We start from the raw sequence: 21,668 nt of genomic DNA, 5'->3' as shown, positions 1-21,668 counted from the left end.
TTGTACCATGAAGGCCTTACTTTACTTGAGCCTGACTGATCCTGTCTGGGATGAAGAGGGATGCTGTGTGGCATCATTTAAACTTTTTTTAAAAATCTCCCTTGAAATTATACTGATCAGCAGCTACAGAACACAGCTCTCAAGACCAAAACTTACGCCATAGTTTAAAATCCACACATGACACTGCAGGGGGTAAGGTGCTGTAGCAGATATTTTAATAGGCAGGACTTCGTACCAAAGGTGCCTCCACCACATCTTGACTCAGGGGATTGAATAATGCAATCAACATATTAAGTTTTTTTTTACTTTTCTTTGCAGGTTTTGCTAACATTTACCTTCTTTCACTCATTAAACTATTAACTTTGAGCGTTCATGTTTTTAATGTAAAATATTTACATACACGATATACAAATATACAAATACACAAACACACTAATTGTATTTAAAGAAAATGGGCCATTATGTACTATGTACCACATTATGTGGCACAATTGTCAGCATTGCAGTCACACAGCACTTGGGCCATGTGCTCAATTCTGGACTTGGGGTGCTATCTGCATGAAGTTTGTACAGTATGTTCTCCATGTGTTCACTTGGGTTTCAACTGGGTGCTCTGGTTTCCTCTCACCGTCCAACAACATACTGGTAGCTTAAATGGCTTCTGATAAAATTGGCCCTTGTGTGAGTGTGTGCATTGTTGTGTCTGTGTGCCCCGCGATGGACTGGCATCCTGTCTGGTGTGTATACTGTCTTGCGCCTACTGCTTACTGGGATAGACTCCAGCTTCCTGAATTGGACGAAGTGATTAGAAAACGGACAGATTGGACATTATTTGAAGGTACATCAAAACAGGAAAAGCTGGTTCTTTAAAGCAGAGCTTCACAATCTGAGGTGAAAGATGAAGTACTGTATACTTAATTTTGTTCTACACATTATTAAATGACAGGGATTAAAATATTATGTAATTGTAATAATTAAGTGTGCTGATTTTAGTGAAACAGACAATGTATTGTAATTTTAAAAATTTTTAGAAGAAAAGAAGGTTAGAGCTTGGCGTTTAGCAGCAATCGACAAGTAGAAGTTAATTCCACATGGAAAAGGAAGGTGTCGTGTGTTTATAACTTAAAAATGAGTACTTTGTTCCAGTGTGGTGCAAGTCATAATGGAAAGCAAAGTAAAATGACATGATCAGTATCTACGTACATCTATCAATTTTTAAAAGACAACATCTTATTTTTAGAGTATTTGATTTCCAGCTAATATTACTGGCCTGGGATGTACAATGACATTGAGAAATGGCAAGTATATTTTCTAGTAATATATTTAAAAAAGTGTAATCTTAAGCAGACGTTTCTATGTTCATAATTATTCATAATAATAATAATTATTATTATTATAATCATTATACATTTATAACTATTATAAATTAATAATTATTATACATTAATAATAAAATCCTATAAACTAATGGGCTGGCAAAGCCTGTAACAGTTTCAGCATTATTCTATTCATTTAATTGATGTCATCCAAAGCAATTTACAGAATTTTTCAAAATGTATTTCACAAAGTCCCAATTACAAAACAATTTCACTTAGCAGAGCTCAGTGAGTTTGTAAGTGTCATCACAGACGCAACACTGTCTCAATACAACAAAGACTGGTGCAATTTCCATGCATGTGTTTTTCAGAAGGTATAAAACGTTACCGGTTCCTTTGCAGCCTACGCATCCTGATGCAGCTCCCTACTCAAACTTCTTAGTATCCTTATATTTTTTAGTATTGTTGAGAATATTGTTTTGGGCAAAGAATGAAGAATGAGGTGGAGTTATCACTTCCAAAGATTGGCTCTGTGTAGAACCCCTAAAAAGCAGCTAAACGGATAGCAAAATGCAGATGAGGAATCCACAGATTGGAAACCATTTCACCAGGGTATCAGGTCAGGTGAGCTGGGGCAGTGAATGGAGAAGATTGGGCAGGGATAGAGGGAATAGATTGGAGTTAGGGCTGATGCAGCACCACCTTGGTCGCCAGCAGGGAAAGCAGGAAAGGGAGATGTCAACAGATGTTGTCAAACTTTGACAACCTTTGACATATAGGACATTTATGAGTTTACTGTTTTGCATTTACCAACACTTTTCAAACCAAGTAATCTCTCCAACGTCTGTATCTTGAAGTAAGGAAAAGAAATTAAAATATTTTTGCTAGATTGCTAACAATATCAGGTCAGTTTGGTAACACACATCCCTAAGAAACTCTATCAACAACATAAACTAACAAAAACTGCCATTCGGACAAGATGGCAAGCTTGTTTGCACACTTCATGTTCTTCATTGTCTAACAGAGTAAGATATTTCGTATGAGAAGTACCGCAGAACTTGCTGACCACTGCATACAGATAGGGGGAGTGCAGGTGAAAGACCTTTAGATTATAGTCTAAACCCTTTAAGATTATATTCTGCTTAAATTGTTTGAACATTATATTTAATAATGTCGCCTAACACAGTTATAATGCAGTTATAGATGATTGTTTCCAGATTCTGGGAGAAGTGGGAGGCAGAGTCCACAACATTGTGTTCTTTTTTGTCTTTTATTTAGAAAAAAAAGTCTCTAGGAACTGGAATTATGAATCCTTTTATGAACACAAAGTTGTTAAACTTCTGGTTAAAAATTGTAGAACTAGAATGTGAAGTAAAAAAACAATGAAGAATGTAGTTAAGGCTCACACCTGAAGAAGGCTCCACGGCCGAAACGTTGTTCTCTTTCTTCTTTTTTTCAGCATGGAATAAACCTACTACTTGTTCCTTTGCAGCCTACGCATGGTGACGCAGCTACCCACCTGAACTACTACCGCCTACAGCTGCTGCGACCCACTATGCCTTCCTCCAAATCTTTTTCTAGATCCCTTCATCATACCTTCTCTTCCTCCCTGGGCCACTTGCCCGCTTCTCTCACTAAACCAGCATTCCGTCGCTCACACCTGAAGAAGGCTCCACGGACGAAACGTTCGGTTCTCTTTCTTCTTTTTTTCAGCATGGAATAAACCTATTACTTGTTCCAATGAAGAATGTATGCAATACTGTGTAGCCACTATTTACAAGTGAAATTCAGAAAAAAATAATCTTTGCCTTCAGTGAAAGTGACAGCTGAAAGAAACTGTTACATAGATTAAAAGGTTTAAGCCGAAATGAAGCACTGCAGGTAAAACTAAGCTTCCAGCATTAACCTGCTGTCAGTGATTAACCTAAAATAAGTGAGGTGGAAGTTGTAAAAATGTTTCTGCTTATTTTTTTTTATAACCAAAGTAGTAGTTACTATGAAATGCTGTCTACAATGCATCTGAAAGTGAGAGAGTAACACTAAGGAAAATGGAAACTAATGCTGAATTACATTAAACTGTACCTAAATTGTAAAGGATTATGTTATGACAGGGACCTGCACTAAAGGATTACAAGTCTGAAAGTAGAGATGCAAATAAAAAAAAGGGCTAAACCACGGCAACAAAGCAACAAAAAGGGGAAATACAATAACTTCCAAAACACAATCCAGATTTTTAGGTTTTGCTTGACATGTAGAATACTTACTGAATCAATTAATGTCACACAGGGGTCTTACCATACTATATTGTTACTAAACATACTACAGTATTTTAAACAGGGCTAGAAATTCTGAATATTATACTTCCTATAGGTGCAGCCATCCAGAATGTGTGTCAAAACATGCATCTGCAATAAGATAACTGTCGTATACTGCTGTGTGTTTCGGCATGCCGAATGTAGCGTTCACTACCTTAAAAAGATGGATAGATGGTATTTGTGGTGCGTTAGATGCTAGTGAAACAGTAGCATTATTTAATATGTTTTAATACTTCTTTAAATCCACATAATATTGGAATAATATGTGGAATATTAATGTGGACTAAGGTCACTAAATGGAAATGATGGTTTCAAAAAATAAAGATAACCAAGGTACAATAATGTTTTCAAACATTATTAATGATAACATGTTAACATAATGTTTATACAGTACACTGTAGCTGGTAGTGGTAGCTGAAAATAATGAGTCCTTGCTTTGGTCAGTTTTGATGACCAAAGTATTCTATGAGGAAGTGCCCAACCACCTCTATTAGATTTCAATCTGGGGATTCTGCTGGCTTTTTCATCCAGTTTATTCCCTCTGCTTTAATACTAGACATTCCTGCTGTGTGTTTTGGATCACTGTCCTAAACGACATAATGCTCCCTGATTGTTTTACGTACACGGTACAGAAAACCAGAACAGAAATGTATAAAAACAGTCCAGTTCAAGAATCAGTTTAAAAAAGCCTCTGCAAATGAACTGTGCAACTCACCCACACCAAGCTTCTCCAAGATGTCCCTGAACTCTGGCCTCTCCTCCAGCACCTTGAGCAGGTTGGTGGACTCCATTCTCTCCAGCTCCACCCTCCAGTAGATGTAGATCTTGTGGTTGAAGCTCACATAGACCAGGCAGGGGCTGTTCCTTCCATCTTTACAGGTATACTGACCTGCAGCAAGAAGGGCGATGAACGAGGATTTCTTTATGCACTTTAAAAGAAATTGCTGGCTTAGACCCATTCCACAGAAAAAGGAGATGGCACTAGTTTTCAACACGCTAGTGAACACACTTTTCACACAGTTTAAGACTTAATTTTAAAAGGAAAACCAAGAAAAGGGAAGCTTTAGTGTTATATCATGTCTAATATCTTAAATGCACAAGATGAAGAGGCTTTTGAATTTTTGTTTAGTGCTGTTGAAAGCTCAAAACAAAATAATGTGCCCCATAAGATGTTATTATTGCATCCCTGCTTAAATCCATTACTGTCGTACTCACCCATCCCCCCCACTGAACCAATTTTCTCCAAAGCTTGCTGATTCAACACTATCTAACCTAGACGCTTGCACTAATTAGGACAAACATTTACATTTATTTACTCTGTTCCTCTTTTTGTATGTTTTGTATATTTTATTGCATGCAGTAGGTCCGCTAAGAGGATTAACCTGATGGTTTTTCTGAGACAGTAAGAATTCAATTTCTGCTTTTCTCATCTAATAAAATAATAAATGAAAACAATCACTCCACTGCTCTGCACACAAAAAGCTAGAGCTTTGAAATTCCTATCTCCTGTCTACCAGAATTACATCCCCTGACATGGCATTAAGAAATGGAAAGGAGTGCTGTGGGGGAGGAGGGAGAGACAGCACCAACACAGAAGGGCAAGTTAGCAGGAAGCTTTAGAGTGTGACAGACCTTTGGCACATCATGACATTTTCTGTTTCTTCAGCTGAACTAGCCTCAGAAAACAAATCTATAAATCTCTATTAATCACTAAACAGATAATCTGTTATGGTTATTTGCAGACTTACAGATTCTCTGGATCTGATCTGCTTCTAAGAGCCAGTCACCAACAGTATCACAACATCGCCACCTACTGACGACACTTCCTATCCAATGCTCCACCAAGAAACTACAGAACCAGCACCTGCCTTATCTTATAGGTAACAGGAATACAAGAAAGCTATCCTTCTCATCTGTTATTTGCTTTCCTCTTGCACTCTCTGTAATTTTTCTTCTACAATAGGTGACATTACCTACTCAGTGATGTTCAACTGTCCACCTGTCTTTCCACACTGCGGTTCAAGAACTGAGATGTCGCCATGTGAAAAGATGTGACCCCTGACATTCTCAATAGAAGTATATAAACAAGAATTACATTTGAATAAAATTCCAAACAAAAACATCCAGACAAAATAAACCAAACTTCTTGTACATTGAGGATGAAACAGAGTAGAACACAGAGAAGGCTTTAACTACTTGCAAAACGATAACTGTTCTAACAAACCAAACCTCTACAGACAGCCAACAAAATAATTTGTCACATAGATCTCTTCAATTGCTTAACCAACATTTCCTTAAACAGCTCCTTAAAACCCATTTTTATCTCTGAAATCAATTTTAAGATGTCCAGTCTCAGTACGTAATACAGCAATCACAATGGACAGCCCCACGAGGTGAAGAGCACTTATTTAACTTAATGGGAAACCAAACTAATTCGATGAGCCTAAGAAAGGCTGAATGAGACCATCAGATCAATTAGCAACTAAAAGCCAAATGACCTAGGTCTTCTCCTATTTGTAGTCTCTTGTTCTTCTGAAACCTTAGTAAACATAAAAATACTGTCTTGATGTCTTGACAAACTAAGATGGGCACAGAAAAAATTTTACTCTTCACTGAAGCTTGATATACTACTTGTAAGTCCAGACAGCAATGTTTTGGAAACCGAGCAAGAAAAACTATGGCATATTATTTAAACACACAGTGCCTAGGAAAGGTATTCTGACCTTTGCACAGCTTTTATTCACATTTTGTTGCTCTAAAGCCATGACACTTTGAAGTGGCAATTAATATAATGTTTTAACTGTAGACAACCTACTTCACACATTCAATCCAAAGAAGTAACAGATAATTAATATGAAAAAAACGAAAAGACATAAGAACATACAGCATGAAAAAAAGATCTGCAAATGAGTGGAGCCATTCAACCTGTTTTGCTCATTGGGTAGTTTAGCATCTAAGTAAACCTAAAATTTCATGTACTGTAGGTGCCAAGAGTTTAGCCCTCAACAAACTGTCTATGAAGCCTGTTCTAGACTACCACAGCTCTACATGCAAAGACATGTTACTTTTTCTCTGTTCTAAATAAATACTTATTTTGCTTCCAATTCTTACCACGTGTTGTTGTTTTACTACTGAGAGTGAAAAGGTCCCCCTGGGTTGAACCCATCTAATACCCCTTAGGATTTTGTATAATTGCATCAAATCTGCTCTCAATTTCCTCAGTTCTAGACTGAAGAGATTTAGCCTAACACTAGGCTGCTCTAGATAAAGTCATATTACTGTATATAGAGCTTAAGCATAACTTTCCTGAATTTAAATTCCACACTTCTGCTATATACCAAAGTATTATGAGTGTTTTTTTTTTATTACTTACCTACACTGAATAAAGAGGATATAGAAGTATCTAAATAAACCCCAGATCATTTTGTAAAGCTTAGTAGCAGTGGGGTTTTCTGGGTGCCCAGAATGTTAGGCCTCTGAAACACCTGGTTTGTAAATACTGTACATACAGTAACTTGTGTGTTGTATGTGTTGTTGTGTGTAGTGTAGTTGGTGTCTTGTCTCACTGTCAGAAATGCTTGCTTAACCATATGTACAGTACCTGAATTATTACTACTCTCAACAAAGCTGTGCCAGAGAACAAATTTACGTGCCTCTAATTATACCATTCACTTGGGTGTATTGCTAGAAAATACTTGCAAATTGGGGGTTATGAATAAAACTTCACTTATTGACAAAACCACTAGGTCAAATCCTGATTTTCACCATTTTCACAAAACCCCATCATAACAATATGATGTTAAGTTGCCAGGGATCCAGAGAATCTTGCAAAATGCAACTGTACTGTCATGGAAGGTGCCTGATTGTGACATCATCACCTGTAGTGGAGTGGGCATGTTCTAGGTGTCATATTCCTTATTGCTGGTTCACTCTATAGCCTTGTATGTGGTTTTATGACAGGGGAACTCCACCTGGGGCCAGATGTGCCCCCCTCTTGGAACTGCAACCATCCATCCATCTTCAGTCTGCTTTTCCTGGTGAGGTTCGCGGTTGCAGCAAGCCGAGTAGATCAGCCCAGACTTCCCTGTCCCCAGCAACAGGTTCCAGCTCCTCCTGGGGGATCCCTAGGTGCTCCCAAGCCAGCCAATATAATCCCTCCAGCGTGTCCTGGGTCTGCCACGGGGTCTCCGCCCAGGGGGACATGCCCGGAACAGCTCCAGTTGAAGCCGCCCAAACCGCCTCAACTGGCTCCTCTTGATCTGGAGGAGCAGTGGCTCTACTCTGAGGCTCTCCCGGATTGCCAAACTCCTCACCCTGTCACGGAGAGTCAGCCCAGCGGCCCTTCGGAGAAACCTAATTTCTGCCACTTGTATCTGTGATCTTGTTCTTTCGGTCATTACCCACAGTTCGTGATCATACAGTAGGTGAGGACAGGGACGTAGATCAACCGGTAAACTGAGAGCTTTGTCTTCAAACTCAGCTCCCGCTTCACCATCAAAAAAGAAAAGCAGCTGATGCTGCCCCGATCTCACGCTCCCCTCTTCCATCACTCGTGAACAAGATCCCGAGATACCTAAACCCCTCCACTCAGGGCAGCTGTTCCCCCCTCACCTGGAAAGAGCAATCCACTCTTTTCCGGGAGAGAACAATAACCTCAGTCTTGGAGTTGCTGATTCTCATCCCAGCCACTTCACACTCGGCAGCGAATCGCTCAAGTGGACACCGAAGGTCACAGTCAGATGATTCCAAAAGGACAATATCATCTGCAAATAGCTGAGATGCCACCCTTATTCCCCCCAACCGGACACCCTCACATCCTCGGCTGCGCCTTGATATCCTGTCCATGAACACCACAAACAAGCGTGGTGACCAGATGCAGCACTGACGGAGTCCGACACCCACAGTGAACGAATTCAACTTAATGCCACCTAAAGTGTCAAAATGGGCCCAGTTTATGGTGGCCTGGGATGTCATTGGAAAGCCAGGACATCTTATAAGAGCCCAGGAATACTTATAAGAGTCCAACCTCATTCCTAAAAAAGTGAGTCAAAGGAAGGCAGCAGAAAGATTACTATTACAATGTTACAAAAAATATTCTGAGCATAGGCATAGCCTTGCTACCACAATGGCCAAAGGAAAGGTTCACTGATCTTCAAAGTAAAGAGCAGCACTTTTTTCCCACCCCTCCGTTGACACTTTGAGAAGTTATTGATTTGACTTATCCAGGGCAAAAAGAAATGATTCAGGTTTATTTCTTGGGCGTGCATGTGTGGAATATTCAGTTACACGTGGCAAAAAACGAAAAAAGCAAGGCACTAATAGTTAATGACAGGTGATATGAGCTGGTTTGAATAAAGGAAAGTACTCTGCAACACTAGCTTAGTGTTAGACCATGGTTATGAACCAAGTAAACAAGAAAGCATTCACTGCAATGATTCCTAAATATTTTAGAAATTGCTTATTTCTTTTGTTTTGTTTCATTTTTTTCCTTCAAAACAAACCTTGGGGTTGCAATGTAATTGAATCACTTTGAGGGTTCTCTTCAAAGTCTGCTGTTTCTTGACAAAAGGTTTAAGAACAAAAAATAAGAAAGAAGCAAATCATCTTCCAAGCTGAATGGAGATTGAGCCAAATGTGCACTAGCAGATATTGAGAATGATTCTCAATGGACAGCTTTTCCTCAAATTTAAGCTGAGAAATTGACTCTTTATGACAGGCTGAGCCAGACAAGGCAAAAAGCAGTGGAGTATGTAACATAAACAGTAAGCTTATCTTAAGTGACACAGGAGCCTACTGTATATTATCAGAACATTCTGAATTACTGTTGAAAGGTGCTTTGCTCTCTTTCCTGGCTAGATTAATTTTGCCACAATATTCGGGCAAACACAAACTTCCTAAACACATTTTTAAGGCTAAGTTGGAGTAAATGACATGGAAATGTACCAATAGGAGAAACCCAGAAAAAAAGTAGAGCTACACTTTCCCAGTGGGCTTCGGAGCATTGCGAAACTACCTCTTAACAGCCACAGAGGAACTATGCTGAAATCTATCTTGCTGTTTATACTACTGTATGTTCATTAACTGTATGCTAAGTGTGCATTTCAAATCATTCTCATCTATATTAAGCCGATGTGCCAAATACATATTACAACCTCTTCAACCTTCAGATTTGCTTTCTGATCTAATGATGTAAAATTAATGAGGATACTTGCCCAGTTGGGAGTCAGATGTGTACAAACTATAAAATCCTTGAGGACCACACAACACAGTTTGCCAATGCTGTGTTAGCTGCTGCATGTAAAAAAAAAAAAATTTTAATTTTCAAAAACAGATTTTAAACTATCCAATGGGAAAAGTAATTATGCCCATTACAGTAAGATTACTCCACAACATCCCTAAATTGTTAGGCAGGGATTTCATGCATTTATTGAAATATTTAGAGAATGTTGTGAAATTCCTTGCTTTATATTCTGATTGTAAACATATATACTTATAAGAAGTGAATTGCTGATATTATGAAACATTTATTAAATTAATGTTGATTTCTGATCTATGCAGGAAAAATAGTTTGACCCTATGAACAGGGTGCAGCTGTCAGTATGTCCCATGTAAAAGAAAATAATAAAAGTAATTGGAGTCTAGTTATGACAAACACATGCACCCAGTACTTGAGCAGTATACAGGTACATACTATACAGACTTTTCTTTCAAATTATCCTTTCATCCATTTTCAAACCACTTTATCCAATACAGAAATGCAGGGAAGCCAGAGCCTATCCCAAGCAACGGCCGCAAAGCAGGACACATCCTGGACAGGACATCAGTCCATTGAAAGACACATGCAGACACAATCACACACACACTCACGCCAGATACATTTTCAGAAACCAATTAGTCTGCCAATATAACTTTGGACTGTGGGGGAAAACCAGAGTATCTGGTGGAAACCCACACAAACATCAGAAAGCAGGTCTGGAACAGGGTACCTCATCTCTTCTTTCCTTAAGTAAACTTTTGTAGTCTGACCTTGGAGATTTATCTTAAGATTTTAGTACTCACAGCACTACTGCCTCTTCGATGCCAATACTACTCAATACAGACCTTTGCCATTCCTTAGTGTTTAGTCATGTTGGTTTATTGCTTGACACCTGAATTAGGTAGTTTTATGATTTGGCTGTGATTTGGTCTCTACATGTATGGTTTCAAAATATACTTCAAAGCCATGCCACGTTATGATCATTGTGAACTAACAGTTTTATCACCACAATTTTCCTTAGACTTGATGTCCGAACTCTGTGTCCTGACTAGAGTTTTACAAGATGATGATTTTTGCAAATGCAATGTCTTCAAACATTTAATTAAACCTGAATTTATGTAAAATAAAGTGAATTTATGCAGTGTATAAGAAAAGCAAATTACAAAAACTGTAACTGTAGGTTATTTTAATATTTTTGCATCTCTTCATTGGACTGGCATTAGTGTATAATTTCCAGACAACAAGAGTAAACACTACACTAGTTCATACAAGAGTTAACGATCAGAACAGAGACAGTATAGGCTTTCTCATTCTCTTCATACCTTGTTTACACCACCATTTGCATTTGTAATGATTTCCTTTTTGACTATGAACAGCTGTGTGGTCTCATAAGCCCTGTTCTTGAACCCAAGGGCCAGATTTCTAAAGAAAACATACAGCTGACAGCCTGTTAAATCTATTTTAAATGTTTCCAGCAAAATAACATAAAAATGCTATTACATTGTTTTTGTAATATATTGATAAATATTCAAAACATTGAAACTCCAACTGAGAAATATTGAGCTTGTAGCCTATAAACAGCTAAAACTTCAAAAACTGCTTTTTGACACCTTAAATCTGCATTGCAAACAAAACACATTCATCAGTTACCATCTTTATTCTACAAAATAGAACAATACACACTCCAGAGACACACTCCAGTCAACTTGCACAAATTGTTAATAAATTTCATTTTGGGAATGACTTTATACATCAATAGTTCCTTCTGTGCCATTGTATTAAAGCATCAGGTGTATATCTGTTTAGTAAAAAAAAACTTTATCTTTAATATATATTTCTTGTTGTCAATTGCTTTCACTTAATTTTATTTACAAACGTTGATGGTGTGAAATGTATCACTTTTTTATTTTTATTTTGAATTACATACAATGCTACACTAATAGATTTTTGGGAATATAGCTGAACAACTGCATGTTTCAATAACCACACCCGTGGTAGGTGTACAGTTTGTAAATGTGTATTCTACTAAGCAAATAAGACTGATGTATAAATGTAACATTGGTAACAAATCTAGAAGACAAATTGAACAGTAGCATTATTGTTGGAGTAAACCAAAATACAAAAAGGTGACACATCAGCATGCTAAGAATGAATTATATTGTTTATTATTAAATATATGTGAAATATAAATTAGAACTGAGAATCAGCCAAAATATGCACTATATTATTATATTGTTTAAATTTGATATTTTTTACGATATACTTCCTTGTACATTCTTGTATTTGTGAAGGGTAAAAAGGAGATATGTGGTAGCCACTCTGCCATTCTGCACCAGCAGCCCTACTACACAGTGGATCAGATGAGGAACTGAGTAATTACTTCACCAATTTTCAAGTTCTCAAAATGGGCTTAGCACAACGGGCCCTCACATTCCCTGACATGCCAACCTCGATGTGACATCCAATTGCGTTTGGGGGTAAACATTTAAATACACAAAGTTTTCTACCAGGATGTAAAAGGAATTTAGTTTTGAATTTGCTAGTTTACTTAGTTATTATGTGGTGTCTCAGCATTCCTATTAACACATAATAATCACTTTTAAAAAAGTTAAATACAGCAATGTAAACTGTTTAACTCACATACCTGCATTTTATTACATGTTTTATTAATTCTTCTCTCTTATTCTCTCATTGTAAATCAGGGTTCTGGTTTTTACTTTAAAAAGATGCACACTTATTAAAAAACACCAGATGCCAAAAGAATAGAATATTTGTTCATTCAATAAATACCAGGAAATAAATTAATCCTGTACTGTCTTTATCTCTTTTTGGTGCAGTTTTAACTGTTCGCTCCCATTACTAACTTAAACATATTACACTTATCAGATCAGAAGAACAGCACTCATTGTAAATATTATAATGCGGTGGAAGAAAAGAGAGCCTAATTACAGTTTATTGCAGAAAACAATAATTAATAAGAGGTACTAGCAAGCAAACACTGCCAAGTTACCATAAACGGTGCTGCTACATCTGCAGCCTACAAAAACAAGTTAACCTTGAAAACATGAGTATGCATAATGTTTACTTCATATTCATATGATCTGACTGTCATATGGTAATAATGCATTTACACAGTGTCAGAAAGCAGCTGAATCATGGCAGAGGCCAGGATCTATATTCTGAAAGAGACAATGGTGCATCACAAGAAACATATTGTACCTGCGTCACAACTTACAGTATGTACTCCTAGTATTGCTGCAGGACATATTATTAGAATTACACTTAGAATTAAGTATTAATCTAGATTTCTAATAATCCTTGTATTATTGAAAGGCACAGCTTGGTGCCCTGTTGTAAATGCAGAGGAATGTAGCTAAAAGGTCCCTCTGATAAGGGACACCATTAAGCTGTATCCAATGCTGAACCATCTAATGTGATACAGTATACAGATATATGGAGCAGATGGGTTATATTAAGTCTGCAGTCTGTTACTTCACAGGACCATGGGTCTAAAGTCACTGCTCATCACCCAAAGGAAGATCCACCAATGGTGGACCTGCGGGATGGATACCTGATAACATCAACTGATCACTAGCTGTGATGTCACACCTTAAAAGCTACAAAAGCACTCAACTCATTTTTCATTGGTTAACTCACTGGCTCTTCATCTCTCTCCAAATGGCAATCTGACTTTTCCAAACACGTGACTGCAAGCAATTCAAGTCAGGACTCAAACTTTTTTCTAAGACACCAGGCTGGGAGAGTAAGTAAAAAGCAGCCGAGATATCCTTCCTAAAACAGATTAAATCTTGTGTTTGAGAACTCAGTTTTTTTCACCTGATCAACAAAATAAGACAGTTAAGACTCCTTTTGTCGACATCCTGAATATCTGAGCATGTAGCCGAGATTAATCAAGTTTTCCCCAATCTACCTTGCAGCCGCACCCAAGAAGAGAACCTTGCACAGACTGTTTTTAAAGACCAAAGCTAACCCACACTAACTTCTGGAAAAGCTGCCTCACCAGAAATGTTAGGCAAAGCTCTCTTTCTTCCTCGCTCTCCTCTCAGTAATGGTACACTGTCTGTAGAGAGCAAGCAGCTGACAAGTAGACTACAGGCCAACCCAGCCAGCTCTGTTTTCTCAATTGGAAGCTTGAACTCATCAAGGATGTTTGGCCAATTAATCTTTGAGTATACAACTTATTTATTAACATTATAATTCTCTAGAGAATTGAACTATTATTCCAAACACGTTTGATGTTACTGTCTGTTCACGATAGTAAATGCATATTTACCTGTACCTAAGAATATGAATGTAATGTCATTACATAAGACTGATAAAACCTAAGAGCTAGACCATAACACTTTTTAGTCAATGTATTTTAACTCCAAAGTTATTAACTATTCTCCTTCTAATCTCTGAGTAAATAAACGGCTAATCTATCACAGTAGATCATTTTATAAGTATATTCTATTACGTTTGTTACGCATGTTTTGATGTTATATCAATACATTGTATATTGTATATTTGGAATCTGTGTGTGAAACTGTAAATTATTTAGTTTAATTGATTCTTAAAAGTAATCAAATTACTCTTGCAATTTACTGTTACAATTTCTGATTACAATAATTTACTGGTTATAATAATTTAAAACCCTCACATCACTACAGTAACCAGCATGTGTAAAGAAGAAGAAGGAAATCAGAGCATCCAGACTCCCTAAATATTTCAAAAAATATTTATTATATAACATTATTTACTCCCACCAAGTTAATGGTAACTACACAGCTAATTAACAATGAAGAAAGATTAGCCCAAGATTTTAATTAATCATATATGAATGTATTGCTGCCCACTCATAAGTGACTTATGACTCTGTGTTGTTCACAACCCAAAAACATTTTTGAACGTATAATTCTTGTGCATTACTATTAGACATAATATGTGCTGAACTGCAGTTTGACACAGCGTGAGTGATTGTTTAACTCACCTACTCTATAATTTTACAAGTTTAAATTCTCCTCTCATAAATAAAAAAGGACAAAAAACAGCACTTCTGAGAAGATAAGAGTAGTCTGAGTATCCTTACCTGCACAGAAAGCATTGACATTCTCATCAAATTGAAACCTGACCACCATCCGATTATGGTCAATAATGTAAGTCTGCCCATCCCAGGCACAAGCAACTACCTCCTCACGTCCATCACCCTACACAAAGATAGAAAAATAGACATCAATTATTAGAATTATTAGAAATTAAAAAGGAATGAGGACTATTAATATTATTATTGCCCTGATGCAAGATGCAAAAAAGACTGCAATTTAACAGAACTTAATATAATGCAGTAACTGAAAAACATAAGGTAACAAAATGACTGTGACAGTAAGATGACTCACTAGGTCTAAAGGTTAAGTCTGAATTTACTGGTTATGATACAAAACAAAGTTGTTAGTAAGGTGTGCAGAAGTGTAGATAGGTCACTAAAAGAATGATGACACAGCCACTATAGTACATACTGTATGGCCAAAGAAAAAATGGAGCTGTTTCCCTGAAGTCCACACATACAAAAATGCAACCACTGTGAAAATGCAACCACTTCAAACACAAAGGACACTATATTTATAGTACATGTATATTTATAATACTGTAATTTACAAAGAATAAAAGCAGGTGGAGGCTGGAGATGCTTCTTTTCTACATAAAGCCCCTCCCACCAGTAGTGTGTCCCACTACACCAAACAAATGGAATTCCAGTAAACAAGCATCAACATTTCATTTGGACCCACCCTGTCAATTGCATATAAACCATATTCCCTATAAACAAAACAAAACACAAAATAAAACCATTTATTTTAGGTATATTTTTCAGTTTTATATTATACACCACCTACATAACGATGTCTTCTCACTATTGTGAACTACGCATTTTGGAAGTCATGCCATGGTTTGGGTCCTACTCTACCATCCATGGGGAAGATGCAATTGCACTGGAGCCTAACATAAAATACTTAGTGTCACGGAAGCCGGTTCTGACTCCTGTGAAGTGCGTTATAATCCGGAAATGACTGGAAAGGACAACTGAGGAAGGTACAGCAGGGTTAGGACGGGTTGACAGACAGGGGGCGGTGACTATAGTGATCTGGTGCACGGGGGGAAATGCCGATGCAACCAAGTCCAGTGAAGTCCAAAACGGGAAGTAGGCGCAGTCCGTAGTCCAAAGTCTGGGAGATCCATCCAAAACAAAAACAGGATTAAAATCCGGAACTGGATCCGGAGCAGGAACAAGAACTAAAAGCATAACAGGACGAGGCGCTCTGAGCCCCAGACTCAAATGGTCAGGACGCTGGGGAATAAGGCCTGCCCGTGGGCTGCCCGCAAGCCTGGGGAATAGACAAGCCTTGTGGCGTCCATCTTACAAGACTGAGCCAGGAACTGCAGAGGCGCTAGGCTTTCAACCGAAATTTAAACGAGACTCACCAGGAAATATTCAAAACTATATAATATTCAAAAGGGGTAGGAGCACCCTCTAGAGGAGGGATGTGGAACATAACACTTAGAATACAGAAGTAAGTTAAATAAATCTCTGGTTGTTTTACTTTTCTTGACAACTGAAGACTGTGCCCATTTTGTGTTTATCTGGTGTTTTTTCATCTAATAAATGACTTTGCTTTCCTTTATGTTTGTACCCACATACATTTGATGTACTGCTTTTAATATTTGTACATCTGCCAATTACTTTTTTAAATTCATTTGGCAAATGAATGATTTACTTGTGTGTTTGCGTGTGTATGCACACCCATTGAGTGCTGTCCATGTTGTTGTCAGTTTCCAGACATAACTAGAAGCAAATTTCCACGGAAATTGGGTTTTCTGAAACAAGCACTAAAATGCAATTTTCTGTAAAATTACTTGCTCTGAGTGATGAAATGAGTCTTCTTTAACACTGAAATAACAAAGCATGTTTTGTTAGGCCAGGACACAGAATCATTTTATCCACACCCCTGGATAACATTCAGCACAGTGGTGCATGTCACTATTTGTTCACAAGAATAAATGCAGTTTTCCAGATTGAAAAGGGGGCAGAACGGTTTCTGTGCACTCTGAAGAGCAGGGTGACACAGAATGCAAGGGAACAATGACCTACAGTATAGATGGGATTTCCATGCCCTAAGCAACCTGCTCACTGAGATGTGTGTGAGTTTGGCAATTTGTCTCGGGCAGGGGTGGGCAAGCTTTTTTGGTCCAAGGGCCACATAACATTTTGAAACTGTATAAAGGGCCACTTCAGGCTCCTCTTACAGATAGCCTATGCCCTATATAAGTTTAAAATCCAACATAGGCTTATTAGTTCAAGGTTAACGATAACCTGAGAAAAAAATTTAAATATTAAAAAATAAAAACTGAATAAAACTTGACGTTCAACTCACAAGACAAGTCTTCACCGATCACCTCAACCTAACGGGTAATTGTTCTGCGTGATAATCTTATTATCTCAAATTTGCTCTTGCACTCATGACAAAGAATATCTGTGGTTTCTATCATACACTTAAAAAGCTCCCCTTCAGAGAGCGGCTTGTTTTCTTTAGCTATTTTATATGCAAGCAGGTAGCTTGCCGTTGTGCTGGCCTCTTGGATAGTAGAAGGGCAGAAAAATACATTTTGCTGAACCTGTAAACTAGCGGCTAGTTTGGAAGCTCTATTAGCCCGCTCCTCACATGACAGATTGCTAGCATAGTTACTGTAGCATGTCTGGTAGAAAAATACCAACTGAGATTGTATTCTTTGAACACTGCGATATTTTCCTTACAAATTAAACATACAGCCTTTGTTCCAACCTCTGTGAAAAAGTATTTTGCAGTCCATTCTTTGTTGAACACTCTGATTCACTGTTTACTTTCTGCTTCTTCAATCAGGGGTTCCCAAACTTTTTGGATGGGTGCCTCCCTTGGCCTGTCAAATTTTTCACATGCCTCCCCTGTCTCAAAAATACGTTCTATGGCAGTGCGATATTTTACAAAAGATTTTAAATTTGCAATGGAAATGATGGGTTAAAATAAAAACAAAGTTGATCCAATTTTTTATTATTTTTAATCATTTTCAAAACCAAAATACTTTTTGGTTAATAATGACTTTTAAAAAATAGTCAACATCTTTGTAAAATGCAAATAAAATGACTTAGAAAAAGTACAAATTTAACATGAATATTTTTCCAAAAGGGGGAGAAATACAATGTCTTTTTGTTTGTGCCTCTTAATGGGTAGGTGGCCTTGTTTATTAAATTATATTAACATGATTCATTAAAAATACTGGGTAGTATTTTTTAAATGGCAACATGCATCTCCTTCTCAGTATTGACTCTTGATCTGAACTTGGATTTGATAACTGCAAGTGCTGAAAACCCAGCCTCACAAAGGCAGGAAATTAAGATAAGATAAGATCAGTTTATTAGCCATATACAATTTTGTGCATTAGGAAATTGTCTTTTTTCACATACCCCAACTTGCTCTCCGTGAAACACACAGACAGGGAGAGAAGCTAGGGGGCAGAGCACAGGGTCAGACTTGTACAGCACCCCTGGAGCAGTTGGGGTTAAGGGCCTTGCTCAGGGGCCTTCTGCTGGCCACAGGATTTGGACCAGCAACCTTCCAGCCACAGGCGCAGGTCCTTAGCCACAGAGCCATCTCTGCAATTGCAAAGGGAAGCAGAATTTGCAGGGCTCTGTTGCTTATTCCTTGGTACTCCAATAGTATGAGTTTTTTTGCATTGTGTTAATCGGTATGCAACTTTGTATGATGAAAGAAGAACTTTGCTGGGGACTGTAGCTTGGTTAGAAAAAACAGCTTTGTGTTCATTCATTTAACTTGCAAGAAAAATAGGAGGCTTACTTATCAAATTACAGTGAACAGTTTCTAAATTACGTTTCAATGTTTTAAAACTTTAAGGCAGACAACACACAGTGGATATTCTTCAGTGTCCACAATTGTGCATGTGAAACAGAAATTCAAGAAACTGTCATCATACTTTCTGTATTTGGTTTCCATTTCTCTTTAACTAGGCTCCATGTCCTTCACGTTTTTTACTCATATTTAAAAACCTCTCCATTGCGATCGTGTAACAAAAAACTCACAAAATGACCACTCATAGAAACATGAAACACGCGGTCAACTGGTATGCTGCTTACAGACTGCCGACTCTCTTGCCTAGTGTCATGTGACACAATCTAGCTAGGTAGCGCACCACTTATACATTCTGTGTGCATGAACAGCTGGTTTTGCTTGAAATACATTTTTTCTTTGACTGGCGATACCCGTGACACCCCGACCGACAATGGCACCTCCCTAAGGCGGCGCGATGCACAGTCTGGAACCACTGAGGTACGTGCGCCATCTAACGGCAAGAATAATGAAATGTAAGTAAAAATAGAACCAAACAAGGTGGAATATGGCGAAAATTGACTGATTTATTTTTTACCTCAAGGGCCGGTTAAAACTGGCTGGCAGGCCGAATGTGGCCTCGCGGGCCATAGTTTGCCCACAGCTGGTCTAGGGGATAGAAGGTGAAAAAGCAGGGTCAGGATTTCTAAGTCTTGGTGCAGGACATGAAAGCAATATAACTCTGCCTCAGCGTCCCCTGGCACCAAGAAAGGAAATCCATAAGGTAAGGATCTGATTCATGGAAACAAAGCAATCCTCAATGAAACGGGGCTTTCTGAGCAGATCCAGACAGACAGAAAAGAATAACGGACACAGCACGATCCTGCATTCTCTCCTCAACTGTCCACACCACAGTTTTCCCTGGGTCAGAGATTAAATAAAACTTTACTCGCACCAAACAAATTACCACACACAGAACACTGAACATGTTGACCCAAATATGTCTCACGATAGCAAAACTGAGCTCCTTGGATCAACAGTTCAGAATTATATGTTCAGTACTCTAGTTACCGTTACCCAGTAACAAACAGGATTCTGAGCCAGCTAGCGATTAGCATTTTTATTAATAGTAAGTATACTGCTTGACATAGTCATCTATAATTAACAAGCCCACATTTATTTTTGATGTCCAGGATGTGTGTATCCTATGCAGAATGTTACCCTGTTTAAATTTTAAAACAAAAAAATAGATAATTAGAATGAGAAAATTAGATAATGTATATAAACCTGGACCGGAGTTGGAAACAGTGCACATTCTTGAAACACTAAAGTTCATTAAAGTAAGTTTGTATTCTAGGAAGACAATACAGGATCTAGAGCCAGTGCCATGTTCTGATAACAGTGTAAATTCAAGAGAAGATCTACAGAATCACAGTATACACAGTATTCTGTAGATACTGTGCAGGTTTTGAGCAGACATTATATGACAGAAAACAGTAAAGATTACAGTAAGGATGGAAAGGATTAAGTAAGGAAACAATGAAAATGAATAAATAAAACAGAATCTATTTGGCACTCACTGTCACATCCAGCTTCTGAAGGGCGAAGAGCTGGTGATCAACCTGGACTGACCATAGTAACTGCTCTGTACTGTCCATCAACTTCAGAGTCCCTGCAAAATGGACAGAGAGAACTTTATGTCTTCAATCAATCTGGCTGAAGAAGTGTCCTTTATAATGCCATGTTAAAGACCCAGATACATAAGCAAACAAGGATGTTATCTTTTCCATTATAAAAATGTTTCAAACCAGAGGTAAAATAAAACAGTCCTAGGGTATTGGTATTAGAGTACCTCCTTGGAAGTCTGATAACATCCAAGATGACCCTGGACCAAACTTTTGTTTTTTAGGTGCACCATTTAGGAATATTTTGAACTGTACTTACTGTACATGCTGTGTTAAAGTTTAACATCTAACACTAAGCAGAAGATCAAACTTGTGATCTGATCCTTTAACGAAAATTTGTTTCAAGTTGAAAAAATGCCCAAATCATGTTAAACTAAATGTTAAAATATTTACAGTGTTTTTCAAAGTACACAGGTGTTGTTTTTCAAATGTTTTATATTACAGTATTTATAAAGTAACTGGCACTGACATAATATGACTTAAATAGTCATATGCGTATATCACAACAACCTTGGAAAAGATCAGTGTTAGTCACACCCAATTAGTCTTAGTGACAGTAAAAACATTTCAGCCAAAACCTAAATAGACGAACCTTACTAAGGTGTGGATCTGTTAAATAAATGGTGGACATGATATAAAAAATTCATAATAGATAACAGAATACACGTCTTTACAAAGAAGTCTAAAAGTTGAAGTCTAGAAACAATTGCCTTGATGTGCTTCTGAAGATGTGTCTGTGGGACCCTTTAAGAAAACAGCTTGAGGGAATTTTTTAATCATTTGGCTACTAACATTGAAATGAACATGATGGGCTGAATAGTCCCAAACTGTATTCTTTCTTTCTCTTTTATTATGTTTGGTGGCTGTCCAAATCTAGATATACCGCAACATTCAAATTACAGATACTAAGGCATTTATAAGCCTCCTTCTTACATTTTGGTGGCTTTCAGGTAAGATAACTACTGCATACTGTATGCTGGAGATGTGATTTTTCATTGACAAATATTTAGAGATCTACACTATGCCCCTGCTCAGGTTAGGTCTAACCTGACATCACACACAGTTAAGCAAGCAGGAAAGGTGCCTTTTCTGGAATTCCTGGAAGACCATGAGTGAATAAATACAGAAGTAGTGAGCTAAGTAACCTACAAACACGAGAATGGCCAGAATTCCTTAAGCCTCAGGAAAGTACGACACGTATAAGGGACATCAAATAGGACTTT

General features: G+C 37.7%; 1 protein-coding gene across 4 annotated transcripts in view; it reads right to left on the bottom strand.

Moving 5' to 3' along the window:
• The window catches only part of itfg2 (integrin alpha FG-GAP repeat containing 2), a 70,541-nt gene that overhangs the window by 17,712 nt on the left and 31,161 nt on the right, over positions 1-21,668 (bottom strand). For all 4 annotated transcript variants that reach the window (XM_088646877.1, XM_088646879.1, XM_088646876.1 and 1 more), the window contains 3 exons: positions 20,341-20,432; positions 14,977-15,094; positions 4,347-4,520 (listed from right to left, as the gene is read on the bottom strand). In XM_088646877.1, the coding sequence (XP_088503003.1) occupies positions 4,347-4,520; positions 14,977-15,094; positions 20,341-20,432 (384 nt within the window). The remainder of the gene's footprint in view (positions 1-4,346; positions 4,521-14,976; positions 15,095-20,340; positions 20,433-21,668) is intronic.

This window comes from Lepisosteus platostomus, chromosome 9 (genome assembly GCF_059453375.1).
Source record: "Lepisosteus platostomus isolate fLepPlt1 chromosome 9, fLepPlt1.hap1, whole genome shotgun sequence".
In the NCBI taxonomy this organism is placed as follows: domain Eukaryota; kingdom Metazoa; phylum Chordata; class Actinopteri; order Semionotiformes; family Lepisosteidae; genus Lepisosteus; species Lepisosteus platostomus.
This window is presented reverse-complemented; position numbering and strand designations above follow the sequence as displayed.